At 32.9% G+C, this 20258-nt stretch overlaps 7 protein-coding genes across 8 annotated transcripts; 6 read left to right on the top strand and 1 right to left on the bottom strand.

The window, feature by feature from the left end:
* Window positions 1-3438: 3438 nt before the first annotated feature.
* Window positions 3439-5413, top strand: LOC105229323 (protein pinocchio; the record flags this gene model as incomplete). Its single annotated transcript, XM_049461404.1, is given in 3 exon segments — window positions 3439-3505; window positions 3706-3955; window positions 4178-5413. Coding segments are annotated over 3 exon segments (521 nt in total), but the record flags the coding sequence as incomplete, so codon positions are not given.
* A 277-nt stretch (window positions 5414-5690) lies between these two features.
* Window positions 5691-6839, top strand: LOC105229321 (antigen 5 like allergen Cul n 1). The gene is made up of 3 exons (XM_011209520.4): window positions 5691-5981; window positions 6053-6459; window positions 6527-6839. Exons 1-3 carry the CDS (start codon window positions 5757-5759, stop codon window positions 6681-6683), a joined length of 789 nt encoding a protein of 262 aa, XP_011207822.2. The 5' UTR covers window positions 5691-5756; the 3' UTR covers window positions 6684-6839.
* Window positions 6840-7723: 884 nt separating this feature from the next.
* Window positions 7724-10142, top strand: LOC105229319 (RUS family member 1). 2 transcript variants are annotated; one of them, XM_049461403.1, is made up of 8 exons: window positions 7724-7839; window positions 8032-8263; window positions 8319-8501; window positions 8596-8895; window positions 8981-9131; window positions 9185-9341; window positions 9394-9727; window positions 9795-10142. In XM_049461403.1, exons 2-8 carry the CDS (start codon window positions 8197-8199, stop codon window positions 9854-9856), a joined length of 1254 nt encoding a protein of 417 aa, XP_049317360.1. In that variant the 5' UTR covers window positions 7724-7839; window positions 8032-8196; the 3' UTR covers window positions 9857-10142. The 2 variants fall into 2 exon arrangements, with proteins under 2 accessions (XP_049317360.1, XP_011207819.1); XM_011209517.4 differs by having other exon boundaries at window positions 7785-8072; window positions 8164-8263.
* Window positions 10143-10601: 459 nt separating this feature from the next.
* On the top strand, window positions 10602-11544 carry LOC105229318 (RWD domain-containing protein 4). The gene is made up of 3 exons (XM_011209515.3): window positions 10602-10836; window positions 10892-11001; window positions 11054-11544. The coding sequence occupies exons 1-3, from the start codon at window positions 10729-10731 to the stop codon at window positions 11493-11495; spliced, it is 660 nt and encodes a 219-aa protein (XP_011207817.1). The 5' UTR covers window positions 10602-10728; the 3' UTR covers window positions 11496-11544.
* Window positions 11545-12766: 1222 nt separating this feature from the next.
* On the top strand, window positions 12767-13784 carry LOC105229315 (exosome complex component RRP40). Its single transcript, XM_011209513.4, has one exon. The coding sequence runs from the start codon at window positions 12923-12925 to the stop codon at window positions 13610-13612; it is 690 nt and encodes a 229-aa protein (XP_011207815.2). The 5' UTR covers window positions 12767-12922; the 3' UTR covers window positions 13613-13784.
* On the bottom strand, window positions 13676-14719 carry LOC105229317 (rRNA-processing protein UTP23 homolog). The gene is made up of 3 exons (XM_011209514.4): window positions 14492-14719; window positions 14235-14435; window positions 13676-14170 (listed from the first exon to the last, which is right to left on the bottom strand). Exons 1-3 carry the CDS (start codon window positions 14609-14611, stop codon window positions 13745-13747), a joined length of 747 nt encoding a protein of 248 aa, XP_011207816.2. The 5' UTR covers window positions 14612-14719; the 3' UTR covers window positions 13676-13744.
* A 113-nt stretch (window positions 14720-14832) lies between these two features.
* Window positions 14833-16528, top strand: LOC105229314 (dehydrogenase/reductase SDR family member 7). The gene has a single exon (XM_011209512.4). It carries the CDS (start codon window positions 15373-15375, stop codon window positions 16336-16338), a length of 966 nt encoding a protein of 321 aa, XP_011207814.1. The 5' UTR covers window positions 14833-15372; the 3' UTR covers window positions 16339-16528.
* Window positions 16529-20258: the final 3730 nt, after the last annotated feature.

The raw sequence follows: 20258 nt of genomic DNA, 5'->3' as shown, positions 1-20258 counted from the left end.
ATATTGGGTATAGCAACTATGCACACTTTTAGTAAATGATGATCTCCATGTTTTAGACTTTCTTGATCAATTAAATTTTTGAAACCTGCTATCTAATTCCATACTAGTGAAGAGGTATGTAATTCATTCCTAAAGCAGGGTTAAAATGGTACTACAGTGTGTTCGATGGGTTAAACAAAGTGATCAATTTTCCAGTTCCTGAGCCGCTTCAATATTCACATTTTCCAATTTCCAAAACTCCTCTGTCCAACCTCACACAACATATGTATAAACATATAAGAAAATTCAACTCAGCTTTGTTTTCTCTGACTTTTGAGGCAACGTCTAAGGATGCAATCTAAATTACATAAAAAAATTAAAAGGTGTCTTTATTATTGTGTTAAGTGACTGCATACATTTCATTCATTAACTTAACTTTGTTTAATAACTATACACAAATAAGTTATTTTTTTCTGATGATGAGAATTACTTTTAGCATGACGGTTGTCATTGACGTCAAGTAAATATGCAAACATTAAATAAAGTCCAGAGACAGTATATAAACAGCAACTGCAAATTTCCAGTTGAGGAAACCTTGCATCATTCCACATGAACAAAAACAAAAGTAAAAACTGTGCAAACTTATTGAAATATTCAAACGGTTGTGTGGTTTCCATTTGTACATACATATGTATATAAATATAACTGAAATTTTAAACAGAAATTCACTCCGAGCGAGAGAGCAACAAAATATATGAGAATGCTTTTTGGGTTGAACTGGTCCATTGAGCTTTTTACAGTTTTGTTTACCAAATTTTTTATAATAATATCAAAGATGAAGATGAATATCAAAGTTGATGGGGCCACGATCTGTATGAGCACGACGGCCACATTTTAATAAGATTGCAAAATCTTGGTTGAGGTAGATAGTCTCTCAGTCGTTCTATGTACGTATTTTGGGACTCTTTTTGGTTAGTTCTGATAAAATCCGACTTCTGGTGTACTGCGAAATATAAGCAGTACTTATTATCATTGCTTTGGCCCGGGCTGGATCATAAATATATGTATGTACCAAAGTTCAGCGTAAATGCAGGGTTCTCCTGGAAATATCTCGGAAAGCCTAAATTCAAAATTCAAAAATGTTTTTTGTTGTTGATTGCAAGCGTTTTTCTATCTTTATATTTATGTATAAGAAATTCACTGATAGGTTTAGCATTATCTGCCAAACGACTTTGACTAATTTAAAAAACTTTCTATCGATTTTATTGTGGTATATATGTATGTATGTACGTATGTACATATATATGTATATTCTTACATATATAAGCGTACATATGAGAAATGCACATTAACAACAACATTTCAAGTGAAAACCATACCTAGTTTTGTAAAATCGTACCGCATTTTACCAGATTTGTTGAGTACGCGACTATGGCGAGCAAGTAATTAACGAGTCTGCTGCTAGAATAACCGACGGTTAATTGTTATAAGTATGTGTATATGCATGAATGCATATTAATATATTTTTATGTAATACATATTTGTCGCGTAAAAAATTTAAATGATCGAAACTTGCCTTTTGTCTCATTACATTCTATGTACATACATATATCTTCACAACTACACTAAATTCAAATATTGAAGATCAATACCGCTATTCGTCACAATTCGAAGGAATGTAAATACATACATACAAATGTGTATGATTTCGGTTGGGATATTTCATTGTTTTTGGCAAAAGCTTTCAAGGTCAAACTATTTATTGCATACGTATAGGCGAAAAATATTGGTAAAATGTCTAGGTGAATACACATATAATATGTATGTACTACATATGCATAATTTGAAAATTGAAAAGGTCATCCATTTTAGAGTTCAATGAATTATATATAAAAAATGTACAATAATGAACATTCACATTTAGTATGTGTATGTATGTGTGTTCATTATTGTTAGCGGGTTTTGGGTGCGTTCGCTGAAACTGTTGTTACGAATATTACAATTGGAGATTGGTCGTTTACAAACCTGTTATGCGATATTTATTACGTGGATAAGAGTGCACGACGAGATATGAATAGATGCATATGTAGAGATACTATATTCACAAATTATTCCAATAAAATTCGTAGTTATTTCCGTTATTGTTTTAAAAAATGCATTCGTTCTCCGAAATATAACCGTAAATATGCCTAACCGATGAAGATCGTATTGGTGATTGTAGTATGGATGGATTTGGTGATATATTGCTTTTCAAACATATGTACATACATGTACATATGTACATATATTTTTGTATATGTTTGAAGTAAAAACACGGATTTTTTTTAAACTTACCGTTGTTAGTCAGTCGATGTTATGATTTTTAAACTGCATATACACACATGGTCAAAATAATAAGTACATACACCCGTGTGGCTTTCAATCAAAAATACATTCACGTTTATTCATGTTTGAAGGGAAAGAATGTAACATATAATTTCTTTTATCATTTAAATATTGTAAAATAAACAAAGATATTTAATTATAAATTTTTAAAATAGTAAAAAATAATAAATACAACAGATAGTTATTGGATTCAGTTTTCTATGCGCTATTTGATTTTTTCTTACTTTAATCTGTTTCTATTATATCCGCCATTATTTTTCAATTACTTTTGAAATTCGTTTTGGCATGCTAGAGGTAAGTTCGCGACACGTATTAATTGAAGTCTCACACATGGTTTTTTCAACGAAATTCCATAACTGAGCCTTATTTTGGAATGATTGCTTTCCAATCCATTGTCATGTTCATTGCGTCTGACAACATTCAAAAACAAATTAATATTTATTTCAACGCTCAACCAGATATACTTTTTTCCGCCACCTAGGGCTGACCAATTTCAATGATTATTTGCGAGTTATAATCTTATACTCAATTTTTTCTTGTCACAATAAAGGTAAACGCCACGTCAAAGAAGGTAAAAAATTATGGCTATGTTGTCAGTTTTCTTTGATTATCAAGTGTGGTGCACTCCGAATTCCGTCCGACCGGCCAAACTGTCAACAAGGAATACTATTTGAGTGTTATGCGTCGTTTGCGAGAAGTTATTCGTTAAAAAAGTAGCTTGGTTTTTGCACCACAAAATGTATTTGGGCCAACAGGGACTACTTTGAGGGGACGACATATTAAGAATTTTAAAATTATAAACAAAGTCTTACTATATTTTGCTCATAGTAGTACATAAGCGAAATAACGAACCATTAAAATAATTCGCACGATTTGCTAAAAATCTTAGAATAATTAATAACGTACTCATTATTTTGATCATGTGTGTATATACACATACTTTGTATGCATGCAATTATGAAGAAATAAAATTAATAGAAACAATTGTTTCATCGAGATCGGGATTCACACACATTTCAAAAATTCAAGAAAGTATTACGAACTTATTTACACTTTTTTTTATTTTATTTGCAGCTCCGACAACAATGTCTTTAGCTAGTGTTCACGGACCGCAATTTACCGATATCTGCAGCCCATTGGGGTAAGTTTGTAGTGCCTTAAACAAATCAAGACAGATATAGAGTTACGTATATCAAAGTGATAACTTTTGTAAAAATGAAATGATATTCATTGGTCTTCTAAGGAGGAACCATACAGGCTTATCAGAAATCTAAAATAAGCATAATTTTGTTCATCGTTGGAGTTATTATCTATATATTTTTATCTATAAATTTCTTAAAGACGCAGCAGTATTAGCATGTCTTCATCATTGTCCGATTTAGTCGGTAGTCCGTTGGAAATTTCCGTGGACAATGTACTTACTATTGAAGAGCTGCGTCAGCACATGGGCTCATGTTTTACATGTGGAGTATCCTGGACCGATGATCATGTTTCTCTCGATTGTAGTGAATGTGGAGGCTATAGCTTAGAGCGACCTTGCCCACTATGTGATGGTCAATGTGGTGTACTGTGGAAGCGTGATTTCACAATGGTAGGTATAAGATACATTAACGGGTATTTCGCTTCTTCTTTAAATTGCTAATGTTCTCTCATATTCGATTTAAATTTCCTGTGTCCATACATACATAATGCATAACATAATATGCATTACAATTCGCCAATTCATCAGTTGTGTAGAGATAATATGCTGTTATAAATGCTTGCTTTAATTTCATTTACTAACTATATGGTAATCTGTTTATTTGTTTTACAGTCGCATGCCTATAGCAAAGCTCGATGGCATGGGGTGTGTCCCAGTTATCAGGAGGCAATGACACATTTAAATCCCCACGAATCTGCTGCTACCGTCACATCCTCCGCTCCGCCATCAACATGTGCCAACGCAGCCACGCATATGCGTTTGGCCCAGGAGCTGTGTCTACGTTTGGAAGAGCTTTCAGCAAGTGCTCATACGTGATGATACGTCAAGCAGCTGTCTAAAAGTTCCTCAATTTATCGTTATTCCATTTTCATCTGAATTGAAAAAAACCTTAATCAATTAGCCCATGTTTCATTTCTCAACTGTTTACTAATCTACCTGAGAGTTATTAGTTTTCAACTTGTTTAATAAAACTCAACTAATTACAATTCACTATAAATAATTATGTAATTATAACTATGAAAAAATTTTGCTGTAAAGCCTGCCTCTTAAAAACTGATCCATGCCAAAATTCAGAATTTATGTAAATCTTATAGAATTTCTCATTTTGTTATTGTAAGTTATCTTTCCGTTAAGACTTCCTTCCATGCACATATTGTATAATATGTACATACATATTATATTTATAAAAAAAAGTAAATGTAATTCACAATGTATTTGTAAACTTAAATGAGTATAATTAAGTACGACGGAGTGGTTGTTACATTTTAAATAGTATACAAGGGGTACACAAATTTGAAGCGGAATCAAAAACTGAAAAGCTGAAAGAATACATAAGGATAAGTTAATTAAGAATTGGTATTTACAGAATTTGTGGAAGGGTGTTCAAAGTTTTATAGTAATTTATATAATTCACTGGTTTTACGTATATTAATTTTAATCATGAAGACATTTGCATTTTGTGTTGATATAATATTTAAATTTCTAATACAATTAAATATTGAAATAATTATACCAAAATCGAATTTAGGTCGACAATTTTGATTTCCAACATTGACAAAGGCTCTGCCTAATATAAATACATACATACATTTCGAATGCTCAATTGATAAGTGCTGTGCCGTATTTATATTAATATATCTGCGGTTTATAAATTTAAGCTGAAATATGTAAGTGTATAAGTTTTTAGATTTTCTATGAAAATCTGTTTATTTTTCCGTTGTAATTTAATACACTGAATATACATAAGTAATATTGTTTGTAGTTACATATTATTCCGTAATATTACTTTATATATATAGTGATATGTATTTGTATATACTTAATAAATAACTTCAAAAATCTTCTTAATATCAGTTTGAAACAAAACCCGCCCAACAATTCCTGCGGTATTTTTAAATGGAGTGATAACCGTGAGCCCAGTACCTTGCGTATATGGTTTTTATACTCTCACAATAACATAATATTGTAGTTTTGTTTGCCTAATGGTTGTTTCCAAAATTAAAAATAATCAAGGGAGATATAAAGTTAGATATATATACATATGTATATGTAAATGATCTGGATGACGAGACGAGTTGAAGTCCGTGCAAGCGATAACTTGAATAAAATTAAATATGTTTGTGTATACTGGTAATCAGGCTTTGATACTTGCAAATTACTCGAGTATAAAATAACTTAGGTAGGTAGAGAGATGTATGTACTCTTACTTCATAAAGAAATTATTTCATTGCGCAGACTTTCAAAATCGGTTTTTGGTCGTTTTGTGATTATTAGTATGTGTATTCTATTGAAGTTTATTATTCTTTACTTAGTTGTTTTAGACTCCTATAGCTATACCGTAGCTTACAATTATTTCTGCGGCAACGATGATTGGTGTGAGAAAGGAAAGCATATTATGTGTGATACATCGGCAATTGTAAGTTACTTACATATGTATGTACATACATATACATGGTTTATGTGAGGGAAATTTATTTTATAATACAGGAAAACTTGGGTAAATTTAAACGACATATGCCATCGACTTTTAAAATTAGATATATGTTTTTGGAGCTTCACAACCAGCATCGTAATGAAGTAGCTGGTCAGGTGAAAGCAACACGCATGCGAAACCTCATTTGGGACAGTGAGTTAGCATACCTTGCTCGTACATACACTGGTTTATGCCCAAGCAAGCCGAGCCAATGTCATAAAACGGCACGTTTTGAAAAAGTTGGCCTCAATTCAGCAATGCAAGATGGATTAAATCGGATATCATTAGACACACTAATGACGACTACATTCAATAAATGGAAAAAGGATGATTCTACTTTTTACAAAGTGCTCACCCTCGATCAGGCGTCGCGTGTAGGGTGTGCCATAGGTTATTGTGTAGACTGCCCGGAAGGTAAAAAGTAAGTGTATCATATTTACTAACGCTATATCATTTATATTAATATATGTATGTATGTGTACTTGTAGTCATTGTTATTTCATATCTTGCTATTATGATATGGATTATAAAGAGGGCGTAGAAATAAATAAGGGGAAAACAGCGGCTTCGAAATGTAACGTTTGGGACTCGGTTCAGGACGAAAAATATACAAACCTCTGCCGTAATACAGGAAAAATATTTTAGAAAAATACATGAAGCTTAATTACGCGTTTAACTTTGAGTTCGCTTTTACTGTTTCATTACATCCTACATTATCAATTTATTTGTCAATAATAGTTATTAAAAACCCCATTTACTTTAATTAATAATATCTAAGGTAAATGATTAATAAACAAATAACTCTTTGCTTTTTTATTTATAAACCCAACATTATTCAAATTGTATAACGTGGATACAAATATTTATGTATGTGAAGTGTAGCATAGATAATATCTTAAAATATAGAAATTAGAGTTATATGGAGGATGGAGGAAGTGTTTCCTTTCAAAGTGATATATTTTATTGCGTTCCCTTATAATGGGGGAAAATGTTTCCATCTCCTTTATTGACGAAGTATTAAATGTATATGTACATATGTATATTGGGTTGTCAAAAAAGTCTTGCGGTAATTTCGCTAGTTGGCGCTGAAAGCGCGTAGTTCTAGTTTTATTCGTCGCATCGGGTCATGCTATACCTTTTCGAAAAGCTCATTTCACGCGCTAACACGTGTTTGATTGATTGTCGTTTCTTTTAAGTCGTTCGTGAGTTATAGCGTCAAAAACATGGAGCAAAATAAAGAGAAAATACTGCATATTTTACAGTACTACTACGATAAAGGCAAAAATGCATCTCAAGCCGCCAATAAAATTTGTGCAGTTTATGGACCCGATACAGTTTCCATTTCCACCGCACAACGATGGTTTCAACGTCTTCGTTCTGGTGTAGAGGTAGTCGAAGATGCGTCACGCTCTGGAAGGCCTGTCGTCGAAAATTGCGATAAAATCGCTGAATTGGTCGAACGAGACCGGCATAGTAGTCATCAAACCGTTATAAACCATTTGAAGAAGCTTGGAGTCACTAAGAAGCTCGATGTATCGGTGCCACACGAATTGATTCAATAAAAATACCGCAAGACTTTTTTGACAACCCAATATTAATATATTCTCGTTCTCTGCTTTCTCTATACATACATATGTTTACGTTCTCTGCACGCTCATCGCACTTTTTTAACTTTTGACAATTCACATGCTGGTTCGCAATTTCATACGTTCACTGGGTTTACTGCTAAATTGATTATTTTTGTGGTTTCCTTCGTAATAAGTCGGCATTTGATCACATTTAAACTTCTTTGTAGCATCTAGTAACTAGTCAATTAAATAGTTTACAAACTGTAAAACCATTAAGGAAAACATAATTATTTCACGGTAAATTTAGTGAATGAAATTGTGTTTAAAAATGTGTACCTATATATTTGTACATCAAAAAAACACGACGTAAAAAAATGAACGCAGGCATAGTTAGATAAATATTTTTATTCTCGTTTGTTTTAAAGTGATAAAATTCATGTAATTTGCAACATTCCCAGAAAATACTGTAAGCAAAAAAATATATTAAAATACAAAAGACTAAAATCTTTTGGGTTGTGGATAGAATTGTTTAAATAAGTGAAATACTCTTATATTAGATTTAAAACTTAAGACTCTCCTAATTAAAGAAAATGAAGGTACACTTTCGTGAACAATATGGTTCTAAAGGAGAGGAAGTTCTCTATATTACACCAGCAGGTAACTTTATACGTATTTACCAAGATTTTTATTGTTCATATTTATATTTGTATAGATCAAAATAACATTGTTCGCGTACCTTTGCGCAGCGATAAATTGGTAATACAGGAGAAATTTTTTCTTTTCCGAATACTCCAGAAAATCTTCTTACCGAAAGGCTATCCAGATAGCGTCAGCGAAGATTACGCGTCATATCAAGTATGGGATACTATACAGGCATTTTGCAGCACCATATGTGGTTAGTAATTTGCTGGATTATCACAATTCTCTTGCCTGCTTAAATCGCAGGGATGGTCTAAAAACTACCAACTGTTGTTATTATTTAAATGCAGGTACACTTTGCACCCACGCCATTCTGAAAGGATTAGGTGTGGGTAATGATAACATAACAGCTTATTCAGCTACAGTCACTTGGATTCTTAAGGACGGTAGTGGACACATAGGTCGTATCTTATTCTCATGGTGGAAGGGCTCGCAGCTGGATATTGATTCAAAAAAATGGCGCCTAAGAGCAGATTTTCTGAATGATTTAGCCATGGGAATTGAAATATATGTGCTTCCAAAGTACCAATTTTTCAGTACGCACTTATTGTGTGTCACAACTGTACTAAAAGCTATTGTTGGTGTTGCAGGTTGGTATTGGCTTCTTCTTAAGAAAATAAATATTGATATAAAAGATGTTCGAAAGAATAACAACTATATTCGATGTAATATTAGGTGGTGCAACTCGTGCCGCACTTACGCAGCATCATGCAATTCGGGGCAACTTAGCTGACGTAGCCTCGAAAGACAGTTCGCAAGAGACGTTCGTAAATTTGATAGCTTCATTCGTAGGTCTTTATTTGTTAACGCTTATTAAAAGTCAAAGGTAAACTGTTATACATTATGGTATTCAGTAGAGATTAACCCTTAATATTTCAGCATATTGTACACCGTTTTTATATTTATTATCACAACTCATCTTTATGCAAACTTAAAAGCTGTCAAAGCTGTCTGCTTACGTACATTCAACGAGTCACGTTATTTAATTGCTTTGGAAGAGTACTTCCGATCTGGGCGAATGTTAACACCTCAGCAGGTTGAATGATGTTACTATATGCCATATATATAAACCAAAATCCTTTTTTTAGGTTAATAAAATGGAGCGCGTTACTATAGGACAAACAGTTTCTGTGTCGCTAAATATTTATATAGGCTTATCAATCAGAGCTCTCATCGATGAATATAAAACGACTCACGCGGTTGAAAACATAATTTCGTCTTTCGATCCACACGAACGTTTTATTATTGCTGAAAGTAATAAAAATATAGGTGTGTATTTGCATTTTGATGCACGGGCCCAAGATGTCCTAAAAGCATATTTCTTCGCCGTATCCTATTTGCAAGATCGTAATCAAACCAAAGACAAATATTGGGAAATTCAGTCTAAATGGCAAGAGTTCGTAACGTTGGCACAAAAAGAGGGTAAGCGATAATGTGTGCGTATGTATATCATGCATAATATATTAAATATGATTGAAATCGTGTTCAGGCTGGATTACTACTCAGCATTTACTGATGGTGGACGAATATCGACTGGACTGGAAGGCATAAAATAAAACATAGTACATTAATGATAAAAATGAATTAATTGAAAAATACAAAATTTTAAGTTTTGTAGGTCAATCAATTACACGATCTCAAGCAGAATCTTCAGTTTACATGCACTATACAAAATCTTGTTTCAAAATATAATATTATCAAAAGGATTTTACTTTATTTTATAAAAGCCGTGTTATTCTGATATATTTGATATTAGAATTTAAGAAAGTGATATGCACATATCTCGTAAAAACCAAAACTAGCACTATAAATAAAAAAGAAAATATTTCTACAAGTATTTTAACGCAATAGTTTTTAATGTATTATAATCCATTTCGACTGTCATTGCGCGCAAGACATACTTTTGGTATGTTGAGATGGATTCTGAAAAAGGAAGAGTTTAAAATGCTACAATATCCAGAACGACGACTCAAGTCTGTTATTTCGGTGGTTTAATCCTGTTTGGTTCGGTAAGTGGTAACAAATTCAGATCCACAGTGATTGTAATTTCATTTAAATAATATGTATATATAAATATACAAACAAAAATATTGGATATTAGCATAAACTAATTAAACATATGAAATGTAGAAATCTGTTAAAAAATTAAAAAGCATCATATAAACCTATGCCTGTTCAGTAAAGATCTTTCAGAGCGTAAAACACATACAGAGAACGTTTATCATGATAAACATTCTCTCACACATATTTTGTTTTAAAAATCATATAACTAAGAAACTGTGGCAACCTCTTATAAATCTTCACATCTGTTTCTTTCGACTATTTGGTTATTTTCGTGCTTTAACATTTTTAGATATTTTTGAAAGATTTTCATGGTTTGTTGGGAAAACAATTTAAATAATAGAATTTAAGTTAATGTTAATATGGCGGAAATTGAAGAACAACAGGCAGATGAGCGAGAAGCGTTACTATCCATTTATGACGGTGATACAAACTTTAAGCAAATTGACGCAAACACTTTTCAATACAAGGTATATTTTGATCTTAAATTAATTGATATTGTAATACCTGTGATACCGATTTTAGTATGGAGAAGATGATCATTACAAATCGTTTTTGGTAGAAATTCAATGGACTCCAAACTATCCCAATGAAATTCCCAAAATAAATATGGATACGTTCTTCAACCGCAATTTGTAAGTAAATTGCTGAATAAAATTGAGTTAATAATAAAAAAATATCATCCAGAGTACTTGACGTCAAAACTAAAATAAAAAAAGTAATAGCTGAAGAGGCAGAACAGTGGTTAGGATGTGGAATGACCTATACATTATTTGAATGCCTCAAAGATCAACAAGATGAACTTACCAGCGGTCAGCCCGAACATGCAATAACACAGTCAATTGATCTAGATAATTTGGGGGTAAATGCATTAAAAATATCAGATAATACAGAAACTAACAAAAAAAAGGAAGCAAAAAAAGAGCAATTAACGAAGGCTCAAAAACGACGTCAATGGGAACGCACAGATCATAAGGGCGACAAGCCGAGAGGATGGGATTGGGTAGATATCGTTAAACATCTTTCACAAACAGGTGGTAAAGATAATGGTAACAATGTAAGCACCTCAGTCAGTAATAATGCAAGTGTAAATGCGGAGGGTGCGCTGTTACAACCGCTTAATATATAGCATTGTGCAAATATAAATTTTACATATTAAATACTAAATGAAAAAAGTATTGCAGGAGTATTATTAATATTAATCTTGCAGATATTAGATGGGATAACAATACTGTCCCTATTTACTCAAAACATCTAAAAAGAAATTAATATCGCCCCTCAGTTTAAGTTAAACAATATTGCGTCGAGTGATCTATTGTTTTTTCATAGCCAGACATATACAAAATACGGATAAAAAAATATTTAAACAAATAGTTTACAATGAATACAGCTAAACATATTAGGGGTATTCTCTTGCTCTTGCAAGATTGCAGATTGCAAAAATACTACACCGAAATATACAAGGGCACGAGAGCACCCATTGCAGAATCTAGTGATATATGAGCGACTGATTCAGTCAATTTATTGTAAATGACTATTGTGCATGGCTATTGTGAATTAGCGCACCTTCTGCATACATTTTTAACAAAAAAAACTGTAACAAAACTTTAAAATTAATATAGAAATTATAAAATATAATTAAAATTTACCTTTCTCAACAATTTAACGACGTAATATGTCTTTATGTAAAATGGCAACTACAACAGGGTTGCAATTTTATTTTTGGGTGACATTGCACGCTAATATACATGGGTTTTGGTGTGACATATTTCACAGCCCTTGCAAATTTTTTCTGCGTGTGTTTGTTGTTGTGCCGTTGTAAATCTGCAATGCTTGCACCGTGCACCGGGTTTTGCAAGAGCAAGAGAATACCCCTATTATATATATGTATAGCATCTAAAATAAATAAGGGGTATTCTCTTGCTCTTGCAAGATTGCAGATTGCAAAAATACTACACCGAAATATACAAGGGCACGAGAGCACCCATTGCAGAATCTAGTGATATATGAGCGACTGATTCAGTCAATTTATTGTAAATGGCTATTGTGCATGGCTATTGTGAATTGGCGCACCTTCTGCATGCATTTTTAACAAAAAAAACTGTAACAAAACTTTATAATTTAAATATAAATTATAAAATCTAATTAAAATTTACCTTTCTCAACAGTTTAACGACGTAATATGTCTTTATGTAAAATGGCAACTACAACAGGGTTGCAATTTTATTTTTGCGTGACATTGCACGCTAATATACATGGGTTTGGGTCTGACATATTTCACAGCCCTTGCAAATATTTTTCTGCGTGTGTTTGTTGTTGTGCCGTTGTAAATTTGCAATGCTTGCACCGTGCACCGGGGTTTGCAAGAGCAAGAGAATACCCCTATAATATAATTAAATTATTCCTAATATTAATGAAATCCTCTTTTTGGAAAATTAATTTTAAATGGCAACACTAGTGCTGTGATTAGCCATTCAGTAATTGCTTGTGTTCATTGTATACATTTCCCTCACGTGTTCAATTTTATTAAATTTCCATACAAACTAGCATAAAAAAATGACGGAGATTGTTTTGCCGGGTGATCGGATTTGCGCTGCTGAAGAATTAGCTAGAAGTAAAAAAGTAATTTTAGGACCAGGGTTGCGTCGAGAGAACGAGCAAGTAATTGCTTGTAAACCGGGCAGACTTCATCACAAGGAGCCAAACACCTACTGGGTAGATAACCATCAGCAACGCTATGTACCTGTAAAAGGCGAAGCTGTAATAGGCGTAGTGACAGCTAAAGCGGGAGATATATATCGAGTAGATATTGGAGCACATGATCAAGCTTCTTTGTCATATCTGGCTTTTGAGTCGGCTACAAAGAAAAACCGTCCGGACGTAAATCCTGGAGATATTCTTTATGGAAGACTGATTGTCGCCAGTCGCGATTTAGAACCAGAATTAGTGTGTGTTAATTCGAGTGGAAAGAAAGGCAAATTAGGTGTTCTTATGGACGGTTTTGTCATGAATTGTAGTTTGAACTTAGCACGTTTGATTCTACGTGAAAATTGCCCATTATTACGAGAACTTACTAAAGAGATGCCATTTGAAATAGCTGTTGGATTAAATGGTCGAATCTGGATTAAAGCGAAAAGTCAACGAGAGACAATAGCACTTGGAAATGCAATATTAGCAGCAGAAAACGCCTCTTACGAGGAAATGCCGAAAATTTGTGAGAACATTGGAAATATATTATTTTCCTGAAATTCAAAATATTTAGTTATTTCTTACTCTTTAAATTAAAGTGAAAGAATTAAAAAAAAATAATAATTTTGGGAACATATGTAGGCTTATTTATTTACATACATTTATGAGTAGAGTGAATTTTCAATGTAACTATAATGTCTTAATATGATTTGATGTTTTTATACGCTTACGTTTTTTCTTCATTTGTACCTTACTAGTTTCACTCAATTTAGATTCTTTTGCAATGATTGGGTTTGGTTTTTTACCTTTTTGTTTTGTACTTTTTTTACATGAAAGTGGATTTGGATTTTTTGGTCCTCTTCGCGTTTTAATTTGTTTATATAGTTTTTCATTTTGAATAGTTTGTATTTGTTTTAAATGTTCAACATGCTTCTCTATGCCACTGGTTAGACTTTTTTGAGATTTTTTGGAAACATATTTTTTGGATGCTTCGGAGGGCTCTTCTAAAACAGGTGTAGCTTTGTGCAAATACAACAATATTCTGCCGGGTACTCTCCTAAGGCTATCTTGTAAAGTGCGGTCCTGTGAAGCAATGACGTAACGTCCACCTTTTGTCTGCATTTTAATATTTGTCAAATGAAATCCATTTATTTTCAATTTATTTTATTAACACACTTACCATGGACTTGATGCATTGTGAAGCTGGCACAGGTGCACCTTCATGACCGCATTTATGCACATGAAATTTCTTGACAATCATAGTAGCCCCAGCAAGCGGACTTCCCAGAGATTCTGCTTCTAGTATTACACATTGGGTAGTTACTAATTTTATAGTTGTCTGAAAATATTTTTTTATTTGCTCTTCGATTATAACTTTATTCTGAAAAAGTTAATACATAGTTAATGTTAAATGTGCATCATTATATGGAGACTTACTTGTAGAGCTATCTGACAGAAAGTGGCATCTACCAAAATCTGGTATGGTTCCCGGTAATCAAAATTTGTGGCGAAAAATGTTAACGTTTTATGGGCTTTTTTAAAACGTGAAATCTTCATTATTGCAAAATAATATAGATATAAACCGAAATGATACAAAACCTTAAATGAATTTATTCAATCTATCTAAATGTCAAAGATCTTTGTAAATGTCAACTGAATGTCTTGTTTGCCCACAGCTGACATCACCTGGAGTTGCATTGTGAGAACTCATAAGACTACGTTCATACATGGAAACTTTTGTTTCTTACGAGCAATTTTTTTTTTTTTTTTTGGAATTGCATTTTATCGTTTATGAACATGTCAAACATATGCATTCGATCGGTATGTTAGCAAATGAGTTTTACACGCGTATGGGCTTGCGAATTATTAAAATGAGAATATGTAGAACTGAGACAAGAATGATCTCAATTCGTTTTGTCTGATCACTAGCAATTCAGTATTTTCTTCCCTGTTCAATTGGTTTCCAGTTGGAACAACATAAGTTGCCGTGTTTGAGTTCAATCAGTGGCACGTACATATACGACTTTTTCACTGATTTATACAATCGGCCGACATAACTCGATCAAAAAGTTTAATGTGAATAAACCATAAGTTTCCTCGTACGAATGGGGTATATTTTTCCTCATTCCAAGCTGTTTGTATTGAAACGCGCTTATCATTTTTGCGAGCATTTGACAGTTTACACTTGTTCGCAATTGTTTTTTATATATATATTTAGTATATACATATGCATATATAAATATATTGAAGATCCTCTGGCAAAGTCAAATAAATGTATCTTATTCAAGCACTAGTTTAATAGCAAATTTTGTACTAAAATGACATTTTTAGAGTTACTGTTCATACTTATAATTGGTTACTACTTTATTTATCTCATTCTTTGGTTAATTTTGGATTGCAATGTCGAACTTTGGTACAATACATATTTTGGTTTACCCATTTCGTCAATGCGTGGTCAAGTTGTATGGGTGACGGGAGCTTCATCGGGTATTGGCAGAGCACTGGTCCTTATATTGGCTAAATATGGAGTGCGGCTAGTAATTTCTGCCAGACGAGAAAACTTGTTGGAATTACTAAAGAAAGATTGTCTGGAACAAGCGAATGGTTTATTATCTGAAGATGACATACTTGTAATGCCGATGGATGTTTTGAACATTTCGCAGCATGAAGCCTACTTTGATAGAGTGATAAAATATTTTGGCCGATTGGATGTTTTAGTCAATAATGCTGGACGCTCACAACGAGCAAGTTGGGAAGAAATAAAAGTTCAAGTTGATAGAGATCTTTTCGAATTAGATGTATTTTCCGTTGTTAATCTTTCCCGAATTGCTGTGCGATACTTTCTACAGTTGCGTAATGTTCGAGGTCATATTGTAACAACATCAAGCATTGCTGGCTTGTGTCCAGTGCCTTTCTCAGCCACATATTGCGCAGCCAAATCTGCTATTAATGCATACTTGAACTCTCTTCGACTTGAACAAAGTGGTATTGATGTCAGCATATTTTGTCCTGGTCCCATCGCTACAGATTTTCTCCAGGAAGCATTCACCGCGGTCCCGGAAGAGATGTATGGAAAAAGCACAAAAGGTCAAAAACGAATGTCAGCAGAGAGATGTGCCATATTGTTTGCTACAACGATTGCAAATAAATTAGAGCTGTCGTGGTGTGGATTATTTCCAGTAAATTTTTTGGCAAATGCCACCCGTTATCCAGGACTAGCAAAAATAATTTTCAAATTTATGGGTAAAAGCACAATGAACAAAATACGTGAAGGAAAATTGTAATTTTATGCTTGTTAAAAGATTATAAGGTGGTAAAGCAATGTTGTTAAATTTAGATAGCTAAGCCATTATCTTTATTTTTTTATTTAATTTTAATATTAAGAAAAACTTAATCGTAAAACTGAAAATTATATTTTTTACAATGTACATACAAGTTTAATTGAATATTAATAATCACACAAAGGAAAGGTAATTTCGAATCGTCTTTACTTAGATGCGTACTTGTGTAAGTGGCATAGGTTGGCTCTGGGTCTCAATGATTTCTTGACTGCCTTGAGTAAAGTCAACAATAACCAAGACAAAGCACTGGTAATGGTGTTGTGCCTCTTGGAACCGGTATCATAGATAAGAGGAATATTTTTTTAGCCGCTTCCACATAAGGTTAAAAAACCAAAACGAAAACCTACTTCTACTGGTGTAGACACCGACTACGCGGTTATAGCCGAGTTAACGTAGGTTCCAAACGAAGGTTCTCTTCCACCTGTTCTCAACCACCAACACATCTTTCACACAATACGCTTGACAGAACCTTATATGCGATGTTGAGGAGACTTATCTCACGATAGTTGGACCAGATCGTGCGGTCTCCCTTTTTGTGGATTCGGCAGAATGCACTTAAATTCCAGTCGTTGGGCATGCTTCAAGACCTACATATCATATTCAAAAACACGATCTGTTTAATCATGTATACAAATATAAAAGTGCTATTTTATCATGTACTCGCAGAACGTTCTAACCATACAACGGAAATATGATTGTTTATGAAAACCTATCAAAACATATGTACATACATTAAAAAGGTTAAAGAGTAAGAATTAGGGTTAACACCAACCCAGGAAGATGAACATAAAGAGTATTCGTTTACACATAAGTATGTATTTAGTTATTTATTGTTAATAGTTAATTTATTCAAGGTAAGTATCATTAAGTAGTATATGTAGTATAAGTAAATTTTTTTTATTTCTGTTCAGAAGGCAATGGTCCCATCTATGAATAGGATTTATACATATAATATATTGGTCAAGCAGGATAATGATTACGCTCTTCCCCGAGCAGACTACTAAATACAATTGTGCGGAAATATTAAGTTTAACGGTAAGAATAATATAGCGAGATAGCATTTAATTTAGTTCGAACTGGCATTTGGCATGACATCGACTATTTTCTAGAATTCAACCAGCAGGTATACTATAGGTAGTCATACCTGTAAAATAAAGAGACTACCAAATATTTATGTTAAATTCTACGAAAATAGAATATAATAAAAATCATCATATTCGGTATTTGGTAAGGCTAAAGAAAGTATCTAGGTAAACTTCCCCAAGTTTAGTTGTATTATCGCTCTGCTCAAGATAAAAACGGTAACATTGGTATTAAGTAGGTGTATACATATACACATAGGATTTTTTTGCTTTGGAACTACTACTATAAATAGGATATAACACTACCGTATTGGTTGTATTAATGAAACGTCGACAAGTACGCGACTGTAGTCAGGTAGCAGCAATGGTGAACGCACGTACAAACGGTAGAATGTAGGATGACATCTGACTAAACAGTGCGTGAGTAGAAAATTAAATATTTTAATTTGTCTGGGTTATTATTGCATCCTTTTTCGTTGCTTTAAGTGCGGCTTTTATACTGTATATAGTATGTAGTTATGTATTTACATTTGTGCACTTCTACAATTGTATTGACTGAGTCAATAGTTAGGGTCGTAAATTTATCATTACAGTTATTTTCTAACTATCCTTTGAAAAGTTTAGTTAAAAAATGAAAATATTTTTTCATTTGAATCCATTTCTTATATCAAGCTTTTTCAATTGCTATCCAAATTTCTATAATTAAAAGCATTCCTAACTACCATTAACCACTGAATCTCGTCAGAACGTATAATAACACTTTTACAATTCTGCACTGAACGAGAGAATATCTTCACAGATTAAAATATATACATACATCCCCTATCGTGATATTCACCAGTTTTCGATTATCTTACAATCATTGGGACCCAAAAGTCCAACCAGCCGGCCATGCAAACCACTGGTATTTTTTAAATGTCCGACATTTTTTCAATTACAGTTTTGGTCTAACAAGTAAAAAATAAAGTAAAGAAAGTTGAAGATACCCTCAATGTTTCAAAATTTATATATTTAACGACTAGTAAATTCAAAACAAGAGTCCTTTCGAAATTACAAATCATATTATTTTACTTCGCTTCAGGATTGCTCGATGGTTAAGTTCTTTATTTGAACATAATGAAATAAACAACTTACAATTGATTAAAAGCGCAGTATTTCTTGCAGTTAGGATTAGAAATTTAATAATAAAATTATATGCCTCTTGACTCAGTGTTCTTTACTTGCATACATACATATGTATGTTCCTTTACTTGGATTAGTGAAAGGTACTTTCATACGTATACCTATGTACAGTGGTGCTCCAGTATAACGAACGCCGATATAACGAATGTTCAATATAACGAATGCTGTTTTTCAATACATTAATGACTCTATATAACGAAAGCTGGAAATTGGATGAACTCGATATTACGAATGTATGGCGTTTGTATTTGGTTTTGGTTGTATTACAACAAAAAACAATGCAGGCAGTTAAGTACCCGTTAGTTCTTGTTATTATTGGGCTATTTTTTTAAAGAATTCTATTTATTTTTTTATGCACGCTTCATTGCGCGAAATATCAGTTGCGAGTTCAAAGTGGTAAAGTGAGGATATCGCATAAATTATTTAAAAATGTCTTCAATTCGGAAACGGCTTTGCTTGGGTGACAAATAAAAATAATTGACGAAAATAAAAAGGGGAAACCCCTGAAAGAAATCTCTTTGAAATATGGTATTCCAAAATCGAGTGTTTGCACAATTTTAAAAAATTGCCGGAAAGTGATAATATACACATGCTGGCACATTGAGACGACAATCGTTAAAGAAAGGCGAATATCAAACTTCAACACAGATGATTTGGAAGCATGGAACAGTGTATACAATGTACTTGTAGAAGAGAACCCGAGTGCTGAAAATCAACTAGCTATAGAAATTTCGGAAGAGGAGGAAGGTGATACCGCTGCAGTTGTAGCTGTGCCGCCAATAAAGAATCCTGATGCCATCGACTGCTTTGAGAAGTGTATTAAATGGTCTGAAGAAAACAGCGTGGAACAGGAAAAAATATTTTTATTGAAAAGCCTACATCAAAAGGCACAGGATCTCAAAATTTCTTTTCAGTTAAATAATGCTCATATTTTTGTTATAAAATTCAACTTTTATTAATTTTATTGTAAGCATTTTCCATTGTATATGTATTTATTTCAACCAATGCTTATGAATTCATAAATAAATAGTTATTTTTAAACATATATGTACCAATATTAATTTAGTTTTCGTTTCCGATATAACGAATATTTCAGTTTAACGAACGGTGCCAACATTATATCATTCGTTATATTGGAGTACCACTGCATATGTGTACATACGTATGTATTATATGTATGTGCTTGTTAAAAAACTACAAAAATCAACAGGTATTAAATATTTGGCGGTTTCGAATAATACATAAATACTAGTATATATACATATGTATATATATTATTTACATACGTTCATACATACATACATATTAAACTGCATTCGTTGGTACTAATTGATTGTTGCACTATGCTCTTGTAGCTAAAAATTAAAGTTCTTGAGAATTCTAATGTTTTAGTGCTCAATGCTGATATGGGAAACGCTTTGTACCAAAATTGAATGAGTCAGAGAAAACGCTGTGAGCGCAAACCCACTGAGTACGTACAAAGTAAGCCCCAGAAAACAGTGAAATTGAAATGTGAGAGCACGAAATGTTATTGACCGGAGGAAGTGTTGGTAGTGCTTCACGAGCAAACGAACGTTGGAAAAACAAGCTACGATTACT

Source organism: Bactrocera dorsalis, unplaced genomic scaffold (genome assembly GCF_023373825.1).
Source record: "Bactrocera dorsalis isolate Fly_Bdor unplaced genomic scaffold, ASM2337382v1 BdCtg029, whole genome shotgun sequence".
NCBI lineage: Eukaryota > Metazoa > Arthropoda > Insecta > Diptera > Tephritidae > Bactrocera > Bactrocera dorsalis.
Note: the sequence above shows the minus strand (reverse complement) of the source record. Positions and strands in the feature narration are given on the sequence as shown.

Coding starts and splice junctions, on each gene's coding strand:
- LOC105229319 (XM_049461403.1), top strand. CDS start 8,197: ATGAAGGTACACTTTCGTGAACAATATGGTTCTAAAGGAGAGGAAGTT. Junction 9,342..9,393: donor GAATGTTAACACCTCAGCAG/GTTGAATGATGT, acceptor TCCTTTTTTTAG/GTTAATAAAATGGAGCGCGT. Junction 9,728..9,794: donor AACGTTGGCACAAAAAGAGG/GTAAGCGATAAT, acceptor AATCGTGTTCAG/GCTGGATTACTACTCAGCAT.
- LOC105229321 (XM_011209520.4), top strand. CDS start 5,757: ATGTATGTACTCTTACTTCATAAAGAAATTATTTCATTGCGCAGACTT. Junction 5,982..6,052: donor TGTGTGATACATCGGCAATT/GTAAGTTACTTA, acceptor TTTATAATACAG/GAAAACTTGGGTAAATTTAA. Junction 6,460..6,526: donor GACTGCCCGGAAGGTAAAAA/GTAAGTGTATCA, acceptor GTGTACTTGTAG/TCATTGTTATTTCATATCTT.
- LOC105229315 (XM_011209513.4), top strand. CDS start 12,923: ATGACGGAGATTGTTTTGCCGGGTGATCGGATTTGCGCTGCTGAAGAA.
- LOC105229314 (XM_011209512.4), top strand. CDS start 15,373: ATGACATTTTTAGAGTTACTGTTCATACTTATAATTGGTTACTACTTT.
- LOC105229318 (XM_011209515.3), top strand. CDS start 10,729: ATGGCGGAAATTGAAGAACAACAGGCAGATGAGCGAGAAGCGTTACTA. Junction 10,837..10,891: donor CAAACACTTTTCAATACAAG/GTATATTTTGAT, acceptor TACCGATTTTAG/TATGGAGAAGATGATCATTA. Junction 11,002..11,053: donor ACGTTCTTCAACCGCAATTT/GTAAGTAAATTG, acceptor AATATCATCCAG/AGTACTTGACGTCAAAACTA.
- LOC105229317 (XM_011209514.4), bottom strand. CDS start 14,611: ATGAAGATTTCACGTTTTAAAAAAGCCCATAAAACGTTAACATTTTTC. Junction 14,436..14,491: donor TCTGTCAGATAGCTCTACAA/GTAAGTCTCCAT, acceptor TAACTTTTTCAG/AATAAAGTTATAATCGAAGA. Junction 14,171..14,234: donor CACAATGCATCAAGTCCATG/GTAAGTGTGTTA, acceptor ATTAAAATGCAG/ACAAAAGGTGGACGTTACGT.